This window comes from Ursus americanus, chromosome 30, assembly GCF_024610735.1.
Source record: "Ursus americanus isolate L20-20 chromosome 30, mUrsAme1.1.p, whole genome shotgun sequence".
Taxonomy (NCBI): domain Eukaryota; kingdom Metazoa; phylum Chordata; class Mammalia; order Carnivora; family Ursidae; genus Ursus; species Ursus americanus.
In genome coordinates this window covers 10,353,308-10,377,054 of record NC_142156.1, presented here as the reverse complement: position 1 = coordinate 10,377,054, position 23,747 = coordinate 10,353,308, and the positions used below count along the sequence as shown (strand labels likewise).

The 23,747-nt window shown below is 46.0% G+C and overlaps 1 protein-coding gene across 2 annotated transcripts; it reads left to right on the top strand.

Moving 5' to 3' along the window:
* The first annotated feature begins 9,074 nt into the window (after positions 1–9,074).
* Positions 9,075–19,279, top strand: PRKAB1 (protein kinase AMP-activated non-catalytic subunit beta 1). 2 transcript variants are annotated; one of them, XM_045791595.2, is made up of 8 exons: positions 9,075–9,195; positions 9,430–9,597; positions 12,407–12,570; positions 13,776–13,869; positions 14,157–14,271; positions 16,326–16,459; positions 17,565–17,633; positions 17,911–19,279. In XM_045791595.2, exons 2-8 carry the CDS (start codon positions 9,439–9,441, stop codon positions 17,986–17,988), a joined length of 813 nt encoding a protein of 270 aa, XP_045647551.1. In that variant the 5' UTR covers positions 9,075–9,195; positions 9,430–9,438; the 3' UTR covers positions 17,989–19,279. The 2 variants fall into 2 exon arrangements, with proteins under 2 accessions (XP_045647551.1, XP_045647550.1); XM_045791594.2 differs by having other exon boundaries at positions 9,154–9,597.
* Positions 19,280–23,747: the final 4,468 nt, after the last annotated feature.

Sequence of the window (23,747 nt, the reverse complement as noted above, 5' to 3'; positions counted from 1 at the left end):
CAAAAGCCCCAGCATAGCTGAAAAAATTTTGAAAAGAAAGCCAACTTATCAAGAAAGTGTGATATTGGTGATAAGATAGACACAGAGATGAATGGAATAAAAGAGGGTCCCAAAAATGGACCTGCACGCATATGTTCAATGGATTTTTCACAAATGTGCAAAACCAATTCAATGGGGATAAAATAAATGTTTTCAACAGATGATGCTGGAACAATCGGACACCCATGTGCCAAAAAAATGAACCTCAACCCATGCCTCACATGGTAATATAAACTGACTCAAAATATATCATAGATCTAAATGCAAAATCTGAAATAACAACACTTCTGGAAAAAATGTAGGAGAAGGTGGAGAAAGTGGAACCATTGCGCACTGCTGGTACACATACAAACTGGTCCAGCCGTGATGAAAACAGTATGGCAGTTGCTCAAAGAACTAAAAATAGAATTACCACATGATCCAGCAATTCTGGTTGGGGGTATACACCAAAAAGAACTGGAAGCAGAAACTCAGTGAGGAGCTGGCACACCCACATTCACAGCAGCAATATTCATAAGAGCGAAAAGATGGAAGCCACCCAAGTCGGCCGGCCAATGGATACAGAAATGCGGTATATACCCATCATAGGACATTATTCAGACTTGATCAAGATGGAAATTCTGAGATAACTTACAACCTGGATGAACCCTGAAGACATTATGCTAAATGAAATAAGCCAGTTACAAAAGAACAAATGACGTGACTCACTTGTAGGAAGGAGTCAAATTCATTGAGACAGAAAATAGAATAGCAGTTGCCAGGGGCTGGGGGGAAAGAGGGAGTACAAAGTTATGGTTTAACAGGCATAGTTTCCACTTTGCAAGAGAAAAGAGCTCTGGAGATAAATGGTTGCAACAGTTTTGCAACAGTGTGAATGCCCTTAATGCCACTGAACGGTACACTTAAAAATGATTACGGGGGCGTCTGGGTGGCTCAATTAAGCCTCGGACTCTTGATTTCCGCTCAGGTCATGATCTCAGGGTCATGAGATCAAGCCCCGCGTCGGGCTCTGCACTCAGCTTGGAGTCTGCTTGTCCCTCTGCCTCTGCTCCTACCCCCACTCTCGTTCACACACACACTCTCTCAAATAACTAAATAAAATCTTTTTTAAAATAAATAAAAATAAAATAAAAAATAATAAAAGGATGACTCAGATGGCAAATTTTATTTATATGTTTCATCATGGTTTTTATTTTCTTTTTCATTATTTTTTTTTTTTTTTTAGTAATCTCCACACCCAACGTGGGGCTCCATCTCACGACCCCAAGATCAAGAGTCACATACTCTACCAACTGAACCAGCCACGCACCCCATGCTTTTCGTTTTCTATATTTTATGACGCTTTGACATCTTGGGCCCTCAGTGACTGGGAAGAGAACGACCTCCCCAGATTAACTAATTTCTACTGGTAGAAAATGACTTGACTGGAATATGCAGACAAACCAGTCTGGAGCCCATACCCTGAACCACATCCTCTATCTGACTTTTACGCTCCAGAAGGCAAAATTCTTCTGCCTGAAATACCCCCGGGCCCAGGACCAGACAACCGGGGACCATCCCTATAGTCCAGAGCCCACCAAAACCACAACAAGGGCTTTTTGCACATGTTTTCCCTTCACCCTCTCTACCTGTGGCCAACCTGAGTGGCGTGGCATATCCCCTCCTCTTGGGAACTGAGAGGAATATTTCCACGGCCATCATCTCCTGATCTGTTGGCCTAAGCATACACGAATAAGTCCAAAATCCTGGGTACATTTTACAGCAGTATGTTTTAGTCAAATGTTTAAAAAAGATTTTGTTTATTTATTTGACAGAGAAAGAGACCCCGAGAAAGGGAACACAAGCAGGGGGAGTGAGAGACGGAGAAGCAGGCTTCCCGCTGAGCAGGGAGCCCGACATGGGGCTCGATCCCAGAACCCTGGGATCATGACCTGAGCCGAAGGCAGCCGCTTAACCCACTGAGCCACCCAGGCGCCCCTATTTTAGTCAATTTTAAAAAGATAAATAATTTTTAAGAGTATTGAGAAAGATCGATGTATCGATTATGGTACATCTCTGCTACCATAGTTTGGTGTGGTAGTTAAGGATGTAGACTCAAAAGTCAAATTCCCTTCATTCAAATCCTGGCTCTACCACTTACTAGCTTTGTGACATTGGGCAAGTTACTTATCCACTCTGCTTCAGTTTTTTCATGTGTTAAGTGGGGGGAATGATAGAATGCACCTCTTAGGGCTTTGTGAGTGTTCAGTGGGTTCAAAAAGTGCTTAGGACAGAGCCAGGTATACAGTAAGCACTCTATAAGTGTTAACTATTACTGTTATGGAATCCACAGCCATTTAAAAAATGAGAGAGATCTGTATGTGCTGACATGGAAAGAGACACTAAGGGGGGAAAGAGTCCTCACTGCGTCAATTTTTAAAGGAGAATGATATAAGCAAATACTTCTTCTGGAAGATGTTACACAATTATAACAAATTATGCCCCCCAAAAAGTATACGAGAAACTCTCAATAGTTTATTTTGGGGGGAAGTAAATAGAAGGTGCGAGAGGAACTTTTATTTTTTATTCAATATCTCCTATACCACTTGACGTTCCTACCATGTGCATCCATACTTAAAAATACAGAGATTTAATTTTCTGGGAAACCATGGGACTATTTCTCAATGTTCTTTATTGCCACCTGGCGGATACTGGGAGTATTGCCTGCCATAATCTGTCACCAGGTTAAACTATTTAATGCGATACCAGCTGCTTGATTTCGTATCTTACACCAACCAATTGACAGCCTCCAACTTTCAGATGATAATGAGTTTTCTAACAACAACAAACACAGATCCATATTTATGAAAGTCAATAGATGCTAAAAAAAAAAAATACCCCACCTTGTTTGATCTTCACTGAACGATCATTCTGGCTTTATGTTTAGAATCTTGATTAGTTAGACCTATTGGCCTGACCTAAATGATCCCACCCTGTACCCAATTATCGGTCCACAATGCCTAAACTTCTACATAAGTATGGTCACCTGGGTTTGATTACTGATTCCATGACTTCCTAGCTTGTGACCTTGAGCAAGTGACTTCACCTCTCTGAGCTTCAGTTTCTTCTGTAAAATACGAGTGATAATAATAGTAGATACCTCAAAGGGCTCTTGGGGGCATTATGAGTTGATAATCAAGCACAATGATAGGGCTTGATAAATAATTTTCACAGGAAACACCTACAGACTTCAAATTTCAACTTAATCGACACTTCTTCCAGGAAGCCTTCCCTGACTAGGTCACATTCCTCTCATGAGGTCACATTTCTCTTTCCTAGCATTTGTCACAGATGACTATTGGATAATTGTTTGATTAATGTCCATCTTCTCTAAGAGGATCACAAGCGCTATCAGCACAGGGCCTGGGTCTGGTTTTACCCATCATTCTATCCCCAACATCTACCAGAGTGTCTGGCAGATAGTTGTGTCATACGTAATTATTAATAAAGAAATGAATTAATGACGTTAGAAAACTGAAGGCCTCTAAAATATTAAATGTTAACTAGAACAGGTATCACGGACTGGTTAGGTTCTGACGGGCAGGACAGGAGGCCTGGACCAGAGAGGGGTCATCCTACAAGCCAGCGTACACAAAATAAATTGGAAATAGGATAAACTGTACACCTCTAACATTTGTCCTAAGACAAGCCCTAGTTTTTTCAGTTGAGGTGAAATTCATACAGCATCTCATTAACCGTTTTACAGTGTACAATTCAGTTGTGTTCAGTGCAGTGTCCTGCAACCAATAGGTATATTAAGTCCTAAAACACTTTCATCACCCCAAAGAAAACCCCATCACCATTAAGCAGACACCTCCCCATCCCCTCTTCCCTCAGCCCTACGCAACCACCAGTCTGCGTTCTATTTCTAGGGATTTACTTATTCTGGATATTCCATATGAACGGAGTCATACAATACGTGGCATTTTGTGGCTGCCTTCTTTCACTTAGCATAATATTTTCTTTTTTTTAAGATTTTATCTATTGGAGAAAGGGAGCGCAGGGGCTGTGGGGAGCAGCAGAGGGAGAGGGAGAAGCAGAATCCCAGCTGAGCAGGGAGACCCACACGGGGCTCCATCCCAGGACCCTAGGATCATGACCTGAGCCCAAGGCAAAGGTTTAACCGACTGAGAAACCCAGGCGCCCCCACTTAGCATAATATGTTCAAGGTTCATCCACCTTGTAGCCTGTGTGTCAGCACAGCTAAGCCTTGAGTTAACAAACGCCACATGACACTTCTCTACAACCGCCTACCTTAGTCTCCAGCTACTGAATCCAAGGCACCTGCTGCCCTCTCAGTCCCCAGGAAGGCCCGCCCCCAGGACAGGGCAGGGCTGCAGGTCGCCCCTGAACCCCAGCCCTTGCCGCCCCTTCTCTTCCTGGCGCTAGGACTCAGGGCTGCACCAGGCGAGGTCCCCGGTCCCCTCCCACACGTGGTCCCAACTCCGTGGCCTCGCGGAGGCCAAGCACTCACGTGTCGCCGCCGCCGCCGCTGAAGGCCTCCAGCTGGTGTTGCACCTCCCAGCAGAGGGGGACAGCTGCACTGTGCCTCCAGGTGACTGTTGTTCCCAAGCCAAGGCCACGAGGCTGCACACACCGCCAATCCGGGGCCAGGCCCGCCAAAGCCGCCGCTGGGTCCCAGCCCGCCTGTTGGTGGGTTTAAAACGCGCAGGTCAAAAGTTATACCCGGATCTTCACCTGGGAGGGGGTAGAGGGCGGGGCTCCTAGCCCCAGGGGTTTAAAGGGCAACTGTACTTCTTTCCTTTTTACGCCTGAGTAATAGTCCGCTGTATGGGTCACACCACAGTTCGTTTATCCACTCTTACCTTGATGGCCGTTTGCATTATGTTCACGTTTTGGCGATTGTGACTGGTGTTTTCCAATCCTGTTGTTTTAAGCCTGTGCGGCATGTCAGATCATGAAGAATGGTGGACCGGAAACCAGGACACAGGGTCCTAGCGGTGATTGACAGCCACTAGCTAGTATAATTCAGCGAGCCATTTTACCTCCTCAGCTGTAGCCTAAGCGATTGAACCAGGATTTCTGTGCAAGTAATTTATTTGGAAGGTGATTCTGAGTATTTAGTTAGGAGATGATCCCCAGAAGTGACAAAAGAAAGACAGGAAGGAAGCCAACAAATTTAGGGCACCTTTATGGTCACCTTCCTGCATTGGGCAACCAGGGTTCAGTTCCACTGGGGACCTCTGTATGGAAACTATGTGGAACAGATCTTCGAGCTGTCCCACGCAGTGGGCAAGGGAGCTGGGGTATCTATCCACTAACTCCTGTCTGTCACGTGAGCACTGCTCACAAGCTATCCACTCTGCGGCCCCTCTGCCCCCCCCCCACCTTGAGCAGCCCAAGAATGCTCTAGAAGGCCTTCAGGCAGAGTCATGTGTGCTTACAGTAAGAAACTTCGGGCATACACGGAAGGATGCATGCAGTTTGCAGGTGAGGCGCGGTGGTCATCAACAATGCATGTTAGAGGGATTATCAAACTCTGATCCTCAAATCCCTGGGAGCTCACATTTTATTGTTTTCTTTCAGGAGCTCAGCTTTAATGAGACAAATACAGATTTCTTTTTTTTTTCTTTTCTTTTTCCTTTTTTTTTTTTTTTTTTTTTTTGCCCGAAAACTGGTTTAGTTTGTCTCAATCATCTTCTTGGGAAAGGGAAGAGGTATACAACCTTTTCTCCTCCATTTCTTCAAAACTTCTTGAAAGAGAGCAGACTCGAGCTGACCTTTATTAAGACAGATGTATTACGTTGAGCTGGGCACTACTCCCCTCTAGGTCTCAGTTTACCCTGTATGTGAAGCTATTTCTTTAAAAAGTACATATTTTTATTGAAAATAAAGATACAGGAAACCACACAAAATTAATGTATGGCTTAGTGAATTCTTACAAGGCAAATGCTTTACTAACCACCACCCAAGTCAAGAAATAGAATTTTGCCAGACACCCAACAAGTCACAAAATGAGGCTATTTGCCAATTAAGGTCCTTTCCCTGGAAGTCAACACTTCCAAAATTCACAACTCCATATTTTTATTATCAGCCCATTTGTAAGATTCAGCCCTACCCCACAAATTCTATGATATTATAAAATGTATATCAATCATCATGTGAATCAGATAACATGACTCCCACACATAAACCCTCCCAATGAATTCCCAGTGACTTGGGAGTAAAATCCAGAAAGTTCACTGTGACCACCAAGGCCCAAAAGGATCAAACCTTTCCTCCTGTTTTCTAGTACACTCCAGCCACCATACAAATCACCTCTATGTTTCCCCAGCGTGTAAAACTCATACCCACTTCAGGGCGTTTGCACTTGCATTTTCTCCTCTTCCTGAAATGCTCCTCCCAAACTCTTCTCCCATCTGACTCTTTCTTGTTATTATAGTCTCAACTGAACTGTCACCTCCTCAGGGAGGTCCTCCATGACCACCTCATCTAAAGTAGTACCCCAGTCACTCTCTCACATAATTTCATTTGTTTCCTTCATAGTAGTAATCACTCTGAAGTTATCCAGCTTCTTTATGTTTGGGTATTTGTTTATGTATCTATCTGCCACACAGGGCCGTCCAGCTTTGCAAAAAGGATTAACATTGTCTATCCTGTTATTCCTTTATCCCCAGCACCCAAAACAAAGCCTAGCATACACTAGCTCTCCACAAATATTTGTGGACCAAATACCATGGAATAAACTCATTCTACTTCTGTGCCAGTGACTCTCTCTCTCTGTCACAATGACATTTGCATCTCAGTGGGAAGAGAACACAGGGATGTCTACCAAAAAAGATGGACAAGTCTGCCAACATTGTCAATGTTATTTACATCGGCTAGGCAAATTTCAGAAGGCCTGGTAGAAATCCAGGTGGGCCAACTAAAAAGCAAGCTTACAACTCTATCCCAACAGCTCACACACACTGCAGCCTATCTTAGTCCGCCCAGACTGCTGTAAAAAAAGCACCACAGATTGAACAGCTTAAATAAAAGATATTTACTTTTCCATAGTTCTGGAGACTAGACAGTCCAAGATCAAGGTTCTGGCAAGGTTGGAGCTCTGGTAAGGGCTCTCTTCCTGGCTTGCAGATGGCTACTTTGTCCTCATGTGGCCTTTCTTCTGAGTGTGCATGGACAGAGAGGATGGGGAGGTGGGGAGATCCAGGGTTATCTTATCTGAGCCAGGCAGAAGTCTTAAAACTTTCTTCATGCTTGAAAGCATCTGCATAGCTCAGATAAAGGGTCCATAGCTTATGTGTTCTTGCTTACCTTTCAAGTTGTTTGGAAGAGAACCCAAAGTTCAACACATCCTCATGTCCATGGCTTCCTTACTGCTTCATGTAAGCAAGAAAAACAGCTCAAAGAATGTATTCTGGGTTATCCAGTGGCCTGGCTTCAGTCCCTTCCGGGCACCAGTAGAACCCCTTGCCTACCTGAATTATTGCCTTTCTGTGAGTCTGTTTCCACCTTTACTCTGTGGATTCCTTTGGGGCCAGAATCATGTCTTATTTATTTTTGTCTTTTAAAAAACTGTTTTTAAATTATGAAAGTAGTACATTCTCAAAGTAGAAAGAATTTCAAAGAATAAACAAAAGAGAGGAAGTCCCCTTTCGATCTGCCCGTTTCCAATCCCACTCCTCTCCCCAGATGGAACCACTATTAACAGTGTGTTGTACATATTTCCAGAACTTTCCATTCACAAGAATAATGATGCCAATAAATGTGCTAACGTTCATTGAATGTTTACTGAGTCAGGTGCTATGCTAAGCACTTTCCGTGCATGTTCTCAATTAATTCACAAAACAAGCCTATAAGGTCGGTGTTATTTTATTTCCTATTTCACAAAAGAGGAAGCCAAGGTAACAGACCTAGTTTCAGGGAGATTAAAATGTGAAATAAAATATGCATCTTTAAAAAAGTGCATCTTAGAATTAATGTAATATGGCATTAGAGGCCCAGCTGCAAATAAATATGCATCCATATAATTGGCATGGGTATATTTCTGCAGAAAGTCCCTGGAAGTAAAATTGTGCTAAGATAAAGGTGCAGTTTTTTACTTTGATAGATAATACCAAAGCCCCTCCAGGGGACCATTTCTTAGTCATCTGTCTCCCACTTACTTAGCACAATGTCTGGCATTTTGTAGGTATCCAATAAATGTTTGCTCAGTGGACAAAATGCATGAGCTGGCCCAGCAAATACAAAGCATTTTGAGATACTCACATGCGAAACAAAACAAAAAAACAAGAACAAAAAAGCCCCATCACCACCAAAAAAACCACAACAGTGACTGACAGTGAGATTAGTGTATTTTAGGAGCACAATGTGTACACAGTTCTTGCTAAAGCACTGGCCACAAGAAGTGACAAACGCTAATAAGTTAATTTTGTGCAGAGTGATGTGTCCAAAGTGATTATAAAATGTCTTACAAAACTATCTATCAAAAGGCTGTGCACTCAATTTTTTAAAAATACAGTAATAATTCCAGCGTTTTATAACCCCCAAGACTATACTAGTCGTGAGAAATTTCCAGAACTCTTATGGTCTGTCATTTTCTCAAACACCTGCAAGATTACTTGCATCAGAATTACCTGGAGTGCTTATTAAAAGGCAGACCCCACTCCAGAGCTTCGGAATCATAATTTCTGGGGATTAGGGCCAGGGAATCTGCATTTTATGCAGGCAGTGATTCTAAGGCACTCAAAAACGTGGGAGCTAGAGCATTAACAGGCTTTAATAGGATGAGTCTCTTAATTAGATTAGCACTTTAAAAGAGCTCTTTGGCTGTCGAGTACAGAAGTGGGCAAAGATCTCTAAAATAGTTAATGGCATCATTCATTCCAGCGCCAGGAGAGGGGCCCAGACCGCCGGCGCGCTGGCACGCCCCCTGCCGGCCTTTGGCAGCCTCGTCCTGGGTCCCGTCGTAGCAGCCGACTGCGACTGCGCGCCCCGAGGCCGGCGAAAGCCTCCTCCGGGTGCTGCGACCGCGCCAATCCGGACCGGAAGCGGAACTGAAGTCGAATTAGCCTAACGCGCTTCGCCGGCCGCCGCCGCCCCCACCCCGGATCCCGACTGACTAGCAGACGCGCCGGAAGCGGAAGTTGCTAAGAGGTGGGGGAGTTGTTGGGAAAGTGTCGGGTTATTTTCGGGCTTCTTGGGTTAAGCGCGGTTGGGTAACCTGGGCAGTCCTCACCCGCAACACACCGGCCCGGAACCCTCGCCCCGAGGGGTGTGGTACTCGGGGCTCGGACTCCTTCCCCGGAGTCCTTGTGACCTCCTGGTTGCAGGAGTCCCCTGCCCCTTCCCTGGAGTGAGGCCCCGTCCGGCTTCCCGGTGTCCCCGCAGACCCCCGCCATGGGCAACACGAGCAGCGAGCGGGCCGCGCTGGAGCGGCAGGGCGGCCACAAGACGCCGCGAAGGGACAGCTCGGGGGGCGCCAAGGATGGGGACAGGCCCAAGATCCTGATGGACAGCCCCGAGGACGCCGACCTCTTCCACTCCGAGGAAATCAAGGTGAGGGGGTGGGGGAATCCGGCTCCCCTTGACTAATGTGGAGGGGAGGAACCCTCTCCTAGATTCCCCGCCACATCCCCTCTAAAACTCATCGGAAGTGGGAGGGAGGTGATACTTAACTCCGTGCTCTTAAAAGCCAGATGGTCCTGTAAGAGCCCTCTTAGCAGTCCAGGAACCTGTGTCTAATTACCGATGAGAAAGCCACCCCGAGGGAAGAGGAGCTGACTTCGTTTAACATCATTAAGGCGAAAGCAGCTCTGGGACAGCGTTTCAAATTCTTAATTAATTAAGATCGTTGAGTTAGCAGCAGGTGAGCCCCAGTCTTTGCTCTCCTCTTAGGTATAATTAGTTTCACAGCTTTGAGAGATTTTTCCTCACCTTTACGAAAACTGACACTTCTTGTAGTAGCTGGTTTTGCAATTTATTGTCGATTTTGGAGATAACCCAGAGCACATGAGTAAGCCAAAAGCAGTTACACAGCTGACTGCAGTTGCCAGAGGTGTTTCATTCTAACTGAAACCTTTAGTTCACACAGGCTACTTTAGAGCAGACATAGAAAAGTAAATCCACTTTTGGAGGTCAGTGGGTGAGTGAAGTGTCAGTCTGAAAGGGGGGCAGCCAGCTGCTACTCACCTTCTCTCTCCTATTGTGTAAATATGACTTAAGATTTTAAAGAGACCAAAGCAGACATTTTTGCAGGCCACATTTGGACATCCTACCATAGTCTGCTTTAATTCATCAAAACTTCGAAGATGAGTCTTGACTCCTGCTTCAGCGACATGCATGCTGACTTACTTGATGGGGTCTTTTGTTTCCGGCTGCAGGGCCCACGCCTGGTGTCCAGAACCACGGACACTTGGTTCTGGCAGCTGATAAGTATGTGGTAGAACTGATCCCTTAAGGACAATGCAACAGAGTAGGTTCAGGAAAAATCAAGGTGTCTCCCCAGCCCAGCATATTCTCTGTTAGTATCCAGTTGCATATTAATCATCATTGCCTATTAGGCTAATTGCCTGGCAACTCATTCCACCTGTACTCATATTTTTTCTCAGGTGTTGGGCTTGGTGTTCACATTATCTTAAATCCTCACTTGGATCTTGGCTTTGAGTCTAAATAAAGAGCCTTTTACTGGGCCTTCCGTCCTGTGATTTGCTCTTGCTTTCTCAATTTGTTGCATTCCTGAGGACCTGTGTGCAAAGTGAACTTTGGAATCCTGTTTCTCCAGTGACTTGATATCCTTTCCCCCAGAAATAATTGTGACCCAAGGATGGCTATTTAAGACACCGTAAGAACCCTACTACTTTCTTCTAGAAGTATCTGTTGTTCTGTTGCTGCTCCAGAATTCCTACAAGAAACGTTTAGCATACAGAGGATCTTGTGGATAATGATTTTAAATAGTGTCGGGGCGCCTGGGTGGCTCAGTCGTTAAGTGTCTGCCTTTGGCTCGGGGCGTGATCCCGGCGTTCTGAGATCGAGCCCCGCATCAGGCTCCTCCACTGGGAGCCTGCTTCTTCTTCTCCCACTCCCCCTCCTTGTGTTCCCTCTCTCACTGGCTGTCTTTCTCTGTCAAATAAATAAATAAAAATCTTAAAAAAAAAATAGTGTCCATTATCACTTCCTCAGAAGTTACTGAAATGATGTAGCAGACACTGGATTGAATGCCCTATACTCCCAAAAAAGTCATGGGTTATTTTAGCTACACTAGTTCACTATTTTGGCTGTGGTTAGTTATCACCTTCTCAGTGGCAAGTGATTCCAGTCTATTATTCTTTAATCTGTAGATCTTGTTCAATCTTAAAAAAAGCAGACGTCATTTAAGATCAGCTCCGGTCAGGGCGCCTGGGTGGCTTGGTCAGCTAAGCCTCTGCCTTTGGCTCAGGTCATGATCCCAGGGTCTTGGGATCAAGTCCCATGTCAGCCTCCCTGCTTAGCAGGGAACCGACTTCTCTTTCTCCCTCTGCCCTTCTTCCTTGCTTGTGCTCTCTCTCGCTGAAATAAATAAAATCTTAAAAAAAAAGATAAACTCCAGTCAGTATTTGAAATGAAGGTCTTAGAAGCTCGCTCAGCAACACCTTTAAGGGTCTCTCCCAGCTGGAACTCCCACTCTTTTAATGTCTTGGGCTTCTGACTAGGAAATATGTTTAAGATCCAAAAGCACATATATTTCCCCCAGAGTTTGGTGTGTTTATTTCTCTCTTATTTTGGAATATCTCAGTATACATCACTTCCTGCTCTTAGAAGCTAACGTTTGCCATACGGAGGGTCAGTCTGTGCCTTATCCTTTTCTTCCCAGTGCCTGGACAGCACTTTGAATATTTTTTTCTCTTAGAATCTGGATTTGTGAGTTTTCAAGTTGACAGCTCTGGAATTGTCCCTAATAAATTTTTGTGTATTTCAAATCTTGTTAATTAAGGGAAGAAGATGACATGTATCTTATCTGGTCTTGAATTCATTGTACCCTCTTCCAAGTGAGTTCTGTAGTTTCTACTAAAATTTTGGTGTAGATCTCTTTAATAATAATATTAATAGCTAATAATTATTAAGTACTCACCAAGTGTGAGTCGCTTATGCAGAGCAATTCACGTGGACCCTGTCAGTCTTTCACGGCAACCTTAAGAAATAGTTCCTTTTGTTATCTCTGTTTTGCAAGTGGAGAAACCAAGGCACAGCTATTAAGTTAATGAGCTTGAATATGAACCTAGTAGTAATCGCTGCTTCTTTAGAATGAATTGTCTACATTAGGGTAACCGTCCATTGTAGGGAGCTCCCTGATGGCTTCCTGTCCCTGAGTAAACTGTTCCGTTTCTAGGCTCCAGAGAAGGAAGAATTCCTGGCTTGGCAGCATGATCTGGAAGTGAATGATAAAGCCCCTGCCCAGGCTCGGCCAACAGTGTTTCGATGGACGGGGGGTGGAAAGGAAGTTTACTTATCTGGGTCCTTCAACAACTGGAGTAAACTTCCCCTCACGAGAAGGTAACTACTTGGGCAGTATTCACATATTTGTCTTAATCCAGGGATCCTATAGTTTCTAAATGGGGAATGGAAAAGGATGTGTTTATAAAATGGATGCTAAATGGAAAATAACTTTGCTTAATAATTCACAGGGTTCACATCTCACACCCAGTTAGTCTCTAGGTTTAGAGCACACTTAGAAGAAAACATCTCTTAGCAATGAGTATTTCACGGACATCTTTGACTTCAGATATGCAGCTATGTGTTTGTTTAGGCAGGACTTCTGCAGAAAGAGAGAGGTCTATTCCTAGTGCAGTGAAGAGAGAGCACTGGGCTGGGAATCTTCAAGACCAGGATTTGAGGCCACATTGGCTGAGCTCACATCTCGGTGACCCCTGAGTCCCAGTGTTTCTATCTGTAGGAAGGGAATGTTGGGCAGATAATCTCCGGGGTTCCTTCTCACTTTGCCTTTCCATGTATTACTTTTGTTTGGAAGGCACCTGTTCTGTAGGCATCATTAGCAAACCCGTAGTAAGACACGTGATCAGGAATCCTAGCATGGCCTTCTGTCTCCAACTGTTACTGAGAAAGCGTCTTCACTAGTGAGTGTTCTTGATGAAACAGGCAGAGAGTATGCCCTGCTGGGTCAGGCCCGATTGCTGCCTCAGACCTCAGGCTTTCCCAGGGCTGATGTCGGTGTAGGAGGGAGACACTCAGCACAGTTACAAGTCCTTTTAAGTCCGGGGAACAAAACAAAGAGTCTTCCTGGAACCTTGTTTTAATAGGGAAGCAGGTTTCTTTAGAGACCTATTTGTGGATCCTGTGAAATCAGTCCCATCTCCGGCCCAAGGCAGACTGACAAAGACTAAAACTGCAGCACGCAGTTTACTTGGCACTGCTGTCCTCCTCCCGTGAGCGGTGTTTTGCGTGCAGCCTGAAAAAGATACATGCCTGTTTGTTGACCTTTTGCTGGTAGGAAGGCAGATTATTCCTGCATTTGAGCAAAGTGAGTCGTCCAGGAAACCTCTTGCATTGCTGCTTCCTTACAGCTTTTCTAGATTGGGATCATTCTACTGAACTGACTAAAGTGGTTAAAAATGTTTATTTTGCAGCTGAACTCTTGGTTTCACATGGAAAGGTCGGGTTTTGTTCGACGACTGATTTGTCAGTAAGCTTAGGAGGGCAGCTCACCCAGCTGAAAGCCTCTGCATCCTTTTCCCTTGCAGCCACAATAACTTTGTAGCCATCCTGGACCTGCCTGAAGGAGAGCATCAGTACAAGTTCTTTGTGGATGGTCAGTGGACGCATGACCCTTCCGAGGTACTCTTCCTCCTGCCCTTGGTCCTCTGACTGCCTGCACAGTCCAGACAAACCACTTTCCCTTACCGATTGTGCCAGGTCCCTTTGTCCCACTGGTAAAAGTCCCCGCGTGCGGCTGAGCTAGGTAGCAGTGCTGATAGTCAGACTCACGGGCAAACTTGACGGAGGCGAGCAGATTGGCTCATGAGCCAGGAGATGAGACCTGCCAGCCCAGAAGTCTAAATCCTCTAAAGAATAACTCCAGAGACCTTCCACGTTATGATTTGTGCCTGTCTGTCTCTTCCCAGCCAGTAGTAACCAGCCAGCTTGGCACAGTTAACAACATCATTCAAGTGAAGAAAACTGACTTTGAAGTATTTGATGCTTTAATGGTGGATTCCCAAAAGTGCTCCGATGTGTCTGGTATGAACACAGTTATTTTATACCACGTGTGTGTAGGTGGGGGCTGTGCAGTCTAGAAATACTCTTATTTCTCTTGTCTCTCACTCTTGAGCTCAAGCTGCTGCCCAGTCGGGTGGATGTTTGTAGCTCCCTAAAGAGCCACAAAAGTAATTCCTAACTCTTGTCGGGTCAGGTTGTTGAAATCCAGCCCAAGGGAGCTCTAAGTCATTTTTTTGGTCATCTCCAGTATTCAGTAGGTCTGCTTAGCCACAGAGAGTAGACTGTGGAAACAGAACCAGAAGTTGATCTCGTGCCAGGGGCAAGGCCCAAGGGGCCCTGGAAAGTTGCATTCGGTTGGTGATGAGCCAGCTCAGGGGAAGCCTGCCAGCTCCCTGCCCACTCCCGACCTGCTCGAGGTGCCTGCCTAAAGAGTTTCAGCCTGAACAGGTGATAAATGGACACCTCCGTGACCTCATGTGGTATATCAGCACCTTCTCAGAATCCCTTTGGGGGAGACGAAGGCTCATCACAGGAAACAGGCTAACTGTGCAACCAGCGTAGTAAAACTTTCCCGTCTTCCAAGAGTCAGCCAGTCGTCAAGCTTTCAGTAAATTGCTTTCCATCCAAATCCACAGGAAGAAATACATGGAATTCAGGGGCAATGATGTGTTGTAATCTAAAGTGTCCATGCCAGCTTCACTGCCCCTTCTTGCACGGGCTTAAATAATTCCTGGACCCCTGTGGGAGGCAGCGGAAAGATTGCCCAGGATTGTACCTGCTAATCGAACAAGATGGGTTCAGTTCAGTTTACAGGATCGTTCTTCATTGTACCTGGCTGGGCCTGGAGCTTCTGCCACCAGGATCTCTTACTCTTATCAGTTCAGAAACCACAGTGGTAAATTGACCGTGGTGGGCTTGCTTGGCTGAAAAGCCAGCTTGTTGAGCAGGAATTGGAAATCCAAAAATAGTGTTCTCTCTGGATAGCTAGCTAACTAATCTTTTCGAGAAGTCATTTATTTCTTTTTAGTAGGTGGGAATTGGGGGATGGAGAAAATGCCCAAATATCCCCTACTTACTGATAAGTGTAATTTTAGGCCACGTACCAAAGCTTTTAGTCAAGTTTCCGCAGCATAGACCACCTGGGGAAAGAAAACTGACCCCTCACTGCCAGTAAACCAACATCAGGCTTCATATTCAGATACCCACTTTCTTAAAAATACATCTTTACTCCTAATGGCTCAGTTTTCTGCACTTAATACATTTGTCAACTTCCTGCTGTCGTATGGTTGGGTCGTGTGAAGGGAGCCTGTACCCTAGAAAATGACGTCAAGGGAACTGGCAGAGCCAGAGCGCATCAGATTTCTTCTGGACGGCCCCAAGGCCCAGGCGACCAGAACCCCTCCCAGGCGTCCCTTGAGTAACTGCTCAGTCCCTTCCAGGTGGCCAAACGTTGCTAAGCGAGCTGCCTCTAACCTTATGAAACACTGCCCTTCTAGAAACTTCTTAATATATCAGTGTAATCAAGACACTCAAGAGTTTGAAAGGAAGCTGAGAGATCAGATTTTCAATTTTTTTATTTTTGGTTTTAGGTTTGAAATGGGCCTTGTATAACCTGTTTTTGCCACTGTTTCTGTATACACAGGTTGCTTTGTCTTCTGTTTTATTCTGGCTGGTGGAGCTCAGACCTTGGGCTTGGCTGCTTAAGCCTCACTTGAAGCCCTGAGCTTCTTTGTGGTATTTGCCGGGCCGGCCCAAGGCGAGAAGCATTCCTGTGCAGGGGCATGTCAGGTTAGGTTACTGTGAGCAGCTTCCTTGTTGGTCTGACCCAGGATCACCAGCTTCACCCCCACCGCTGTCTGCTGCCAGGGCATCTGAGCTTGCTGCTGAATTTTATGCCAGTCACCCAAGTTCCAGAAGGGTTTTCTCATTGCCTCTACTTTTCACCCTTGGGGACTGTATATTCTTCAAGGGAATAAGAATCTTTATTGAGGGGACAACGATGCCACAAATTCAACGAGACTGCTCCTGAAACTCACCATTTTCAAAGTCAGTGTCCTGTCACCATCTCCCAACAGAGCTATCCAGCTCCCCACCGGGACCCTACCATCAGGAGCCGTATGTCTCAAAGCCAGAAGAACGGTTTAAAGCCCCCCCCATTCTCCCTCCACATCTGCTCCAGGTCATCCTGAACAAGGACACGGGGATTTCTGTGAGTACACAGGCGTCTGCCAGGACCATCCTCCACGGTCGTGTTCTGCTGTTCCCCTTTCTGACCACCTCTTGGAAAGCAGTTGGTGAAAAGGTTTCTGGTTGCCCATCGGTGTTAACGGCCAGGGTCCCCCTCCGCTGTGGGAGTGGGCTACAGCAAGATGTTCCCCGAGTGTGGGTGCTGCTTTCCCATCACACAAAGACTTTCTGAACTTGTCTTTCTTGTGTTTCACTCCTGCCTCTCCCCATTCCATGATGAAATACATAGCCACCCCTTCTCAGTAAGCTACCGAATGGAATTCCTCCTCTGGGCCCCCCATGTTTTAGAATCGAAATCACCAGATTGCTTTCAGAAACATCAGCGCTCCTGGATCCAAATTTGGGGAATCTGGGTAACACACGTTTTCTCTGGGACGTTGATATCACTTGCAAGGAGAAGTGTATATCCTCCTGGATCCTGAAGAGCACCCCATTCCGTTTAAGTAGATATGCACAGCATGGCCCTCGTTCTCAGGAATCTGGGTGTTCTTGTGCTTTGTCCAAGCTGCCCCCTAAAATTCACATGTCTGTGAGGTGGTAAAGTAACCGTGCCGCTGCTCTGGACTCCACATACAAGTGGGTGTCTGCGTGCTGAGCTGAAGAGCTGGATGCAGACGTGCAGCACCCCCCCGCCATTATCCATTTCATTCTTCATGCTCCCTGAGTCTTATAGACATGAGCTTGCAGTCCACTACTCGGAAATGTTTAGATTTATCTTGCTGCGTTCTCTACAGTGCACTCGTTGGACAGCTCTTTCTTCCTGCTTCTCTTTCAATGAGGACAGAATCATGGCCCACACTTTAGAGGCCAAGGTAAAGCCTGATCGAGACACATACCAATGTATCCAGCAGGCACGCAGGGAGCTCCCCTTAGTTGGAGTATGAGGCATGACCCCCCCTCACCTCACCTGTCCTCTTAGACAAGCCCTATACTGTCCAGCTTAAGCAGAAAGAGGCATGAGAGCCTGCCTCTTTTCTGTTGATACCCACTGCTGTGAAATAAAACGAAGAACCTTCTTCATTTCCAAATCCTAAATGCTGACCATCTGCTTTTGTTCCCCCCCCCAGTGTGATCCAGCTTTGCTCCCTGAGCCCAACCACGTCATGTTGAACCACCTTTACGCGCTCTCCATCAAGGTAATGACATGTTTGGGGTTGATAGAGCTGTGTTTCTCTAAGTGTGCTCTGAGGTCCCCTAGCGACAGAATTACCTGGAGTACTTGTCAGAGGGGGGCAGCTTCTGGGACCTTAGGCAGACCCACAGGCTCCGGTTCTGAAGACAGAACAGGACTCTCTTTATTAAGCCCCCTTGATGATTCAAACACACACGTGCGCACACACGCGCGCGCGCCTGCGCTAAAGTTTGAGCCCTTAACTTAGTCCTGCCTTTGATCATTTCCACCCTCTTCCTCAGGATGGAGTGATGGTGCTCAGCGCGACCCACCGATACAAGAAAAAGTATGTCACCACCTTGTTATACAAGCCCATATGAAGAGCTGGGAGCCAGCGGTGGGCCCCAGGGAACGGTGTGCACTCCTGGGCTCCACGCGTGCATGCTTTCCACCAGAGGGAACGGACTGTACATTTTTCATTTCACACTCTTTATAAGACATTACATACCCACCGTAGTCCTGCTTGAAGGTTTGTTCCAGGCACGGCAGCTCCCAAAGCGCCTCGGTCTGTAACAGTCCTCTTAGCACCCGTGGCTGTGAGCCTCGGGCTCAGCAGTGCTGAGAACGGAGGGAGGGAAGGCAGGAGGCCTGTACCCCCACGCCACGGGGCATGAGGACAGGTGCACTTCTGAACAGACATCCTCGGAACTGGTTGTGGAGATTCTTCTTAAGCCAAAAATGAACACTAGCCACTTTGCTGGTAAAATCCGGAAAGCAGGGACCGAGGCCACACAGAAATTGCTAATCATACGTGTTTTTGAGACCATCCGCTTGTCCCTGCTGAGGCCTGGCCGTGGAGCTAACAGCAAGTACCAGTCCTCTGAAATCAAAGCAATAGATGGTCTCCTGTTCTCTGCTCCAGGGAGGTACAATTTCTATAGAAATTAGAACCTGTCTGATTTCCAGATGAAGATTTACAGTTGTTTCTTATGCTTATGTGCACTAAGTACTTTTGTTTTAAACCAGAGGTGGCTGACTCTGTGGCCTTAGGGCATTTTTTAAAATCACCCCAACTAGAATATAGATCATGTGAACTGTATTCAGCAATAATCTGTTTTTAGAACACACTTTGAAAACTGCTGCCGGATTTCTCCATCAAGCCGGATGATCCTGAGGACTGACCACTGTTAGCTGGAGGGTTGTCCAGCTTTTTATTCTAATCGTAATGAGGTGACAGCGTTACCATGAAAACTTTGCAGAAGCACCCTCCCCTAGCCTGTGCCATCTTGCTCAGGACCTCCGTCTACCTAGCAGTGAAGGCAGTAGCAGTTGCTGCTGCTTATTCTGGAAGGACCTTAGAACTTGACAGCAGCCGTCTAAATTTGTGTCAGGAAGACCTCCTTTGGACCAAAGCAAACCTTTTTTACACTCGGCATGGTTTCCGGGGAGATGCTGCAGATGTGCCCATTAGCACGGGTTCCTGTCCCCAAGTCAGCAGAAGCTATTGTTATGCCCTGTGTTCCTGCTGGGAGATGGAGGAACGTGCTCCCTGATTTCCAGTATTTATTTGGTAAACCTGAGTCTGGGATACCCTTTTTTTGTTACTGTTTTCCAAACACTGAATTATTGTCACCTTGACGTACAGGTTTCAATAAAGCTTTGTAAAGATAACGGGACGTGCTCTTGGAGGAAGCTTTGATTTTATTCCGTCGTTTGGAGAAGAGACTGGAACTCTTCCAGAGGTTTACTTAGCACAGTGCTTTTTTAATCTTTTATCATACATCAGCACTCACTGAAAATGGTCCCATCCTTGTGGTACTTCGGAGTGAGTGACAGGGCAGCTCCAGCTGTCCCTGTCCCCAGGGCGGAGGAACATTCCCTTGACCCATCCATTTTGCACGCAGAATTTGGAAGGCTGTTAAGGAGCCTGTAAAACTGAGCTCCTTTGAACTACTGAGTCATGAGGGGAAGCCAAGGAGAGGCGACAGTGAAGGTTCCCAGTTTGGGCAGGTCGGTGGCATCCCCACGTCAGAGGTGTTGCCACCTCTTGCTCATCAGTAAGCACCACGGGAGCCTGGGATCTTGACACCGGCTTTGAAAAACACCAGGACATTCTGGAATCAGAGTTGTTCCCATCAGCTAAAAGGAGCTCTGTTTGTTCTACCAAAAAAGATGAAAGATTACAGATGTTCTTTTAATAAGCCTTTCCTTCCCAGGCATCAGGAAGCATTGAAATAAGTTTACAAGAACGAACCTCAGTCATTTGGTTCACTGGAGGTGGAGGGTAGCCTAGAAAGCATTCCTGCCTCAGTAATTAGCTACTTCGCTGAAAACCCAGGTGATGTGGGAACCCTAGATTTTAAGGACTATAGAGATTATTTAAGTAAACTATGGAAACATGCAAAAATCCTCTTTCAAAAACTGCATAGAGTTTTAAAAAAATACAATTGAAAATACACACCTAAGCTCGAAAGAATGAAAGGGATCTACTCAAGCACCAGAAGCCAGAGAGCATTGCCGTGTTGGCGAGCTGTGAGCACAGCCTCTAGGTCCGTGGTGGGGACAGAGGGCGGCCAGTGGTGGGGCCCTGCGTGACTTGGTCCAGAACAGCACTGCCCTTTCTGTGAGGGGGCATTAGAGAAGCTGACTGCCAGCCTGAGTCAGCTCAGAAGAAGCCAGCCGCCCCAGGCTGTGGGGGAAACAGCATGGATTGGAAATCCAATGTAAAAACTAATTGGGAGCCAGGAGACCCTGTAAGAGCCCTCTGCAGCCCAGTGGCCGCAGAGGACTCCTGAGGGAGGTGCCACTATGGTGGAAATGCGGGCACAGCCACCACCTGGAGCCATGGTCTCCGCATTCTCTACAGCTGTCGCTGTGTCTAAAAGACTTAGGTTTCTTTAAAAGGCAATACAAAGCAAGTCTCCTGCAGCTCAGAAGATTGCTTACAGGCCCAAGTGAAAGACTTGATACCCAAGGTAATGGAAATTATTTCACGGTTGTGGGAAAGGAGACCCAAATCACAGGGGCAAAGCCGAATGTAGAAGTGAAGTGTCCTATGACCCGGGCAGCGCCTTCGCTGTTAGCATTCCCACGATGGGTGAGGACTGGTTCCGTGGTTAAAGCTTAACCCGAATTGCTTTTGAATGAAGATACTTTCTTCCCTCCGGAAATGTATATACAAATGAATTTATGGAGCCAAAGGTAAGGCCTTCGCGTTACTACCATGTAAACCGGTATTGGGTCAAGAGGACCATATGTCAAAATACTGAAACCAAAGATCAAAGGACCCAGGCAAAGTCCTTTCTCTGGCTTCACTTACCGGTATAAATGTGAGGGAAGTCAGTCGTGCTAACCTCACCAGGTCAAAGCCAAACCTCACGTCGGACTCGCTGTTCCCCCACCACCCCCTTCAGGGTGGGTGCTAGAATGAGATTAGGGATGTTCAGCAGTTCAGATGCTGACTGGCTGTGTGACCTGGGGCAGGTCACACGGCCTCTCTTAGCTTGACTTCCTCCCCTGAGAAAACGGGTTGGACTAGCACTAGATCGTCCTAGGACTCCTTTCGTGCTGGGAGCCACAGAGCCTTTACAGCATGGATGGGACATGGCCACGAAAAGGAAGTCAGGAGGCCAGAAAGAAATGACAGCCCCTCAACTCACTCAAGTAGGAAAATTCCAAACTCCAAAAACCAAGATTAAAAATCCCAAATATCACAGTGATCTCATCCATGACTGAGGTCAGAGACAACCACTTTAGGGAAGAGTAAAATGTCATTTGATTAAACTCCAATAATTTCTAGATGAGCACACTTTGATTTCTGAACATGCATTCAGTTTTCCCAATACCTGATTCTCCACCAGTGTTTACGAACAGTTTGAATGAATTAATGAGCATCCAAGTCCATGGACCACTCACATCTCCATCCAGCTTCTGAAGAATTCCTCCTTAGCACCTCTCTTGATCAGCAAATTAGTGGAGGAACAAGCCAGAGCCTTTTGACCCAGAAGGCCAATGAGAATTGTCTTTAGGAGAAAATAAGTTACGAGCACATGTGCATTTCTTCTAAAGCCCGAATCATCCCTCCTGTTGTAATAACATCTGCAGGGCCTTCCTGAGAGCCATCACTGCAGTAAGTCAGACCCTTGGAGAAGATTCTGAAAGCTGGAGCAGCCAGAGCTCCCAGTCTGTGGGGCCTGCCCTGTCTCTGGTCAGCTCCCACTCCTAGTCTTTTTTGTTTTCAGTACAACTAAAGGGCCTTTGCCTGGATGAGGACATCAGCCCTCACTGCTACCTTTTCTACCGCCCCTGGAGTGAATTCACCCATCTCATCTGGAAAATTGTAGGACTGTGAGTCAACTTTTTCCTTTTTGTGGTCCTCTGAAAGACAGCCTGAGTTGCATATAGTAGTAAAGTCATTTTCCAAGTTCTTTCCTCTACCTCCAACAAGCCTTCCAGGGTAAACAGAGTTCCATTAATCATTGATAGACTCAAGGGAAAGCCAAGCGATCAACACTGTACTGTATTTCCACTAGCCCCACCCTCCCCAGCTTTGGAAAGTAAAGCAGTATTTGATTAGGCAAGTGATAAAACATTTTTCTCATACAAACACTGTGCCTAGTGCCACAGTCTCCAAGCTGTAGACATCGTAAGCGCTATTTAAACTGCCCAGAGAGAAGTCTGACCGAATAGGCCAAGGTTACGGTTGGACCTGATATGAGTCTTGTGGGGGCTGGGGCTGCCCTGTACACTCTAGGACAAACTAGATGCCAATCGTGATCATCAAAAATGTCTGCAGACCTTGTCAGACGTCCTTAGGGGAAGGGAGCAAAGTCCAGTGATTGAGCACCACCGGAATAGGCCTATTCAACTGTTACTATGAGCGGAAGCTTAGCTGCTCCCACCCCTGCAGGCCTAGTCTTAATGCTTTAGACTTCAAACCGCATGGATATTTGCTAAAGCAAATCAGATTCAAGAGGCCCAGTTCTGAAGAAGAACTTCAGTCCCATTAAGCAAATTATCTTTTTTTGGCCTAAGGCTCCAAATCCTGAAGTTCCATGGTTATGAAATTTGCTGTGCACTCGGTGTCTTTATTCTCATGAAAATTAAATTGTAACCACAGAACACGTGGCTTCTGATTCTGTGTTTAAGAAACAGAAGTGGTGGGGACCTGGGTGGCTCAGTGGGTAGTTTGCTTCTCCCTCTGCCCCTGGCCCTCTCTCGTGCGTGCTCTCTCTCAAAATCTTAAAAGAAAAAAAAGGAGTGGGCATCATGGAAGATTGGGCCTCATTTTATGGTGTGGCTGAGTAATTTGTTGGTTGTTTCTTTGAGGTCGATCCTTAGGGTCCAGAGAACCTTTCTGGAACATTCCTTTTGGAACCAAACTGTTTATGCTTTTGAAGTACTCCTTGGCTGCCGAGAATTCTCATTAACTGAAATGGTTGGTTGGTATTTGACAGATTTTCCCCAGTATTGTAAGGAAAGAAAGGTTCCAACATTTTTACTTGTTTATCTTCTGAATTACTTCCCTTCTTACAGTTATGACCTTTGGCAGGTTTTTATCTCCAACAGTGAAGTAGAACAGAATTGCAACTACGGTTCCTGTAACGAGCCATGTCAGATATGACCCTGCAAGTGAGATCACGACTGTGGTCAGATTACTTCATTGGAAAATGAAAAAGAGTAAAAGCAACAGGAACCATGAAAGAAATCACCATTTGCCAAAACTGATGTTTGTACGGATCAAGCAGAGTTTATACTAACAAACTAAAAAATCATGGGAAAAAATCTACCTCACTGACTAAAAATCCATCTAGTTAAAAACAGAAGTATTTACATTTTAAATTACCTTGATCGGAACTCCTCCAAGGAAATCTACATCATTAAATTCCCCATGGCCTTAGAATGGATGAGATTTTGAGGTGACCTGCTTTCTTGGTTAGCTGCATCACAGGGAACAAGGTAACCCATCCTCAAGTAAGCCTTTCAAAATGGCCTGTTTGCGTGAGGAGCTCTCCAGGTCTGCAGTCCTAGAAAGTGACCTAACTGCCAGTTCACGGTTCCCTGGAAATAATGACCAGACTTCAACAAGGTCTCACTCTTGGAAGAGAATGCTGCCAGGCTTCTGGACGCCGGGAGAGCA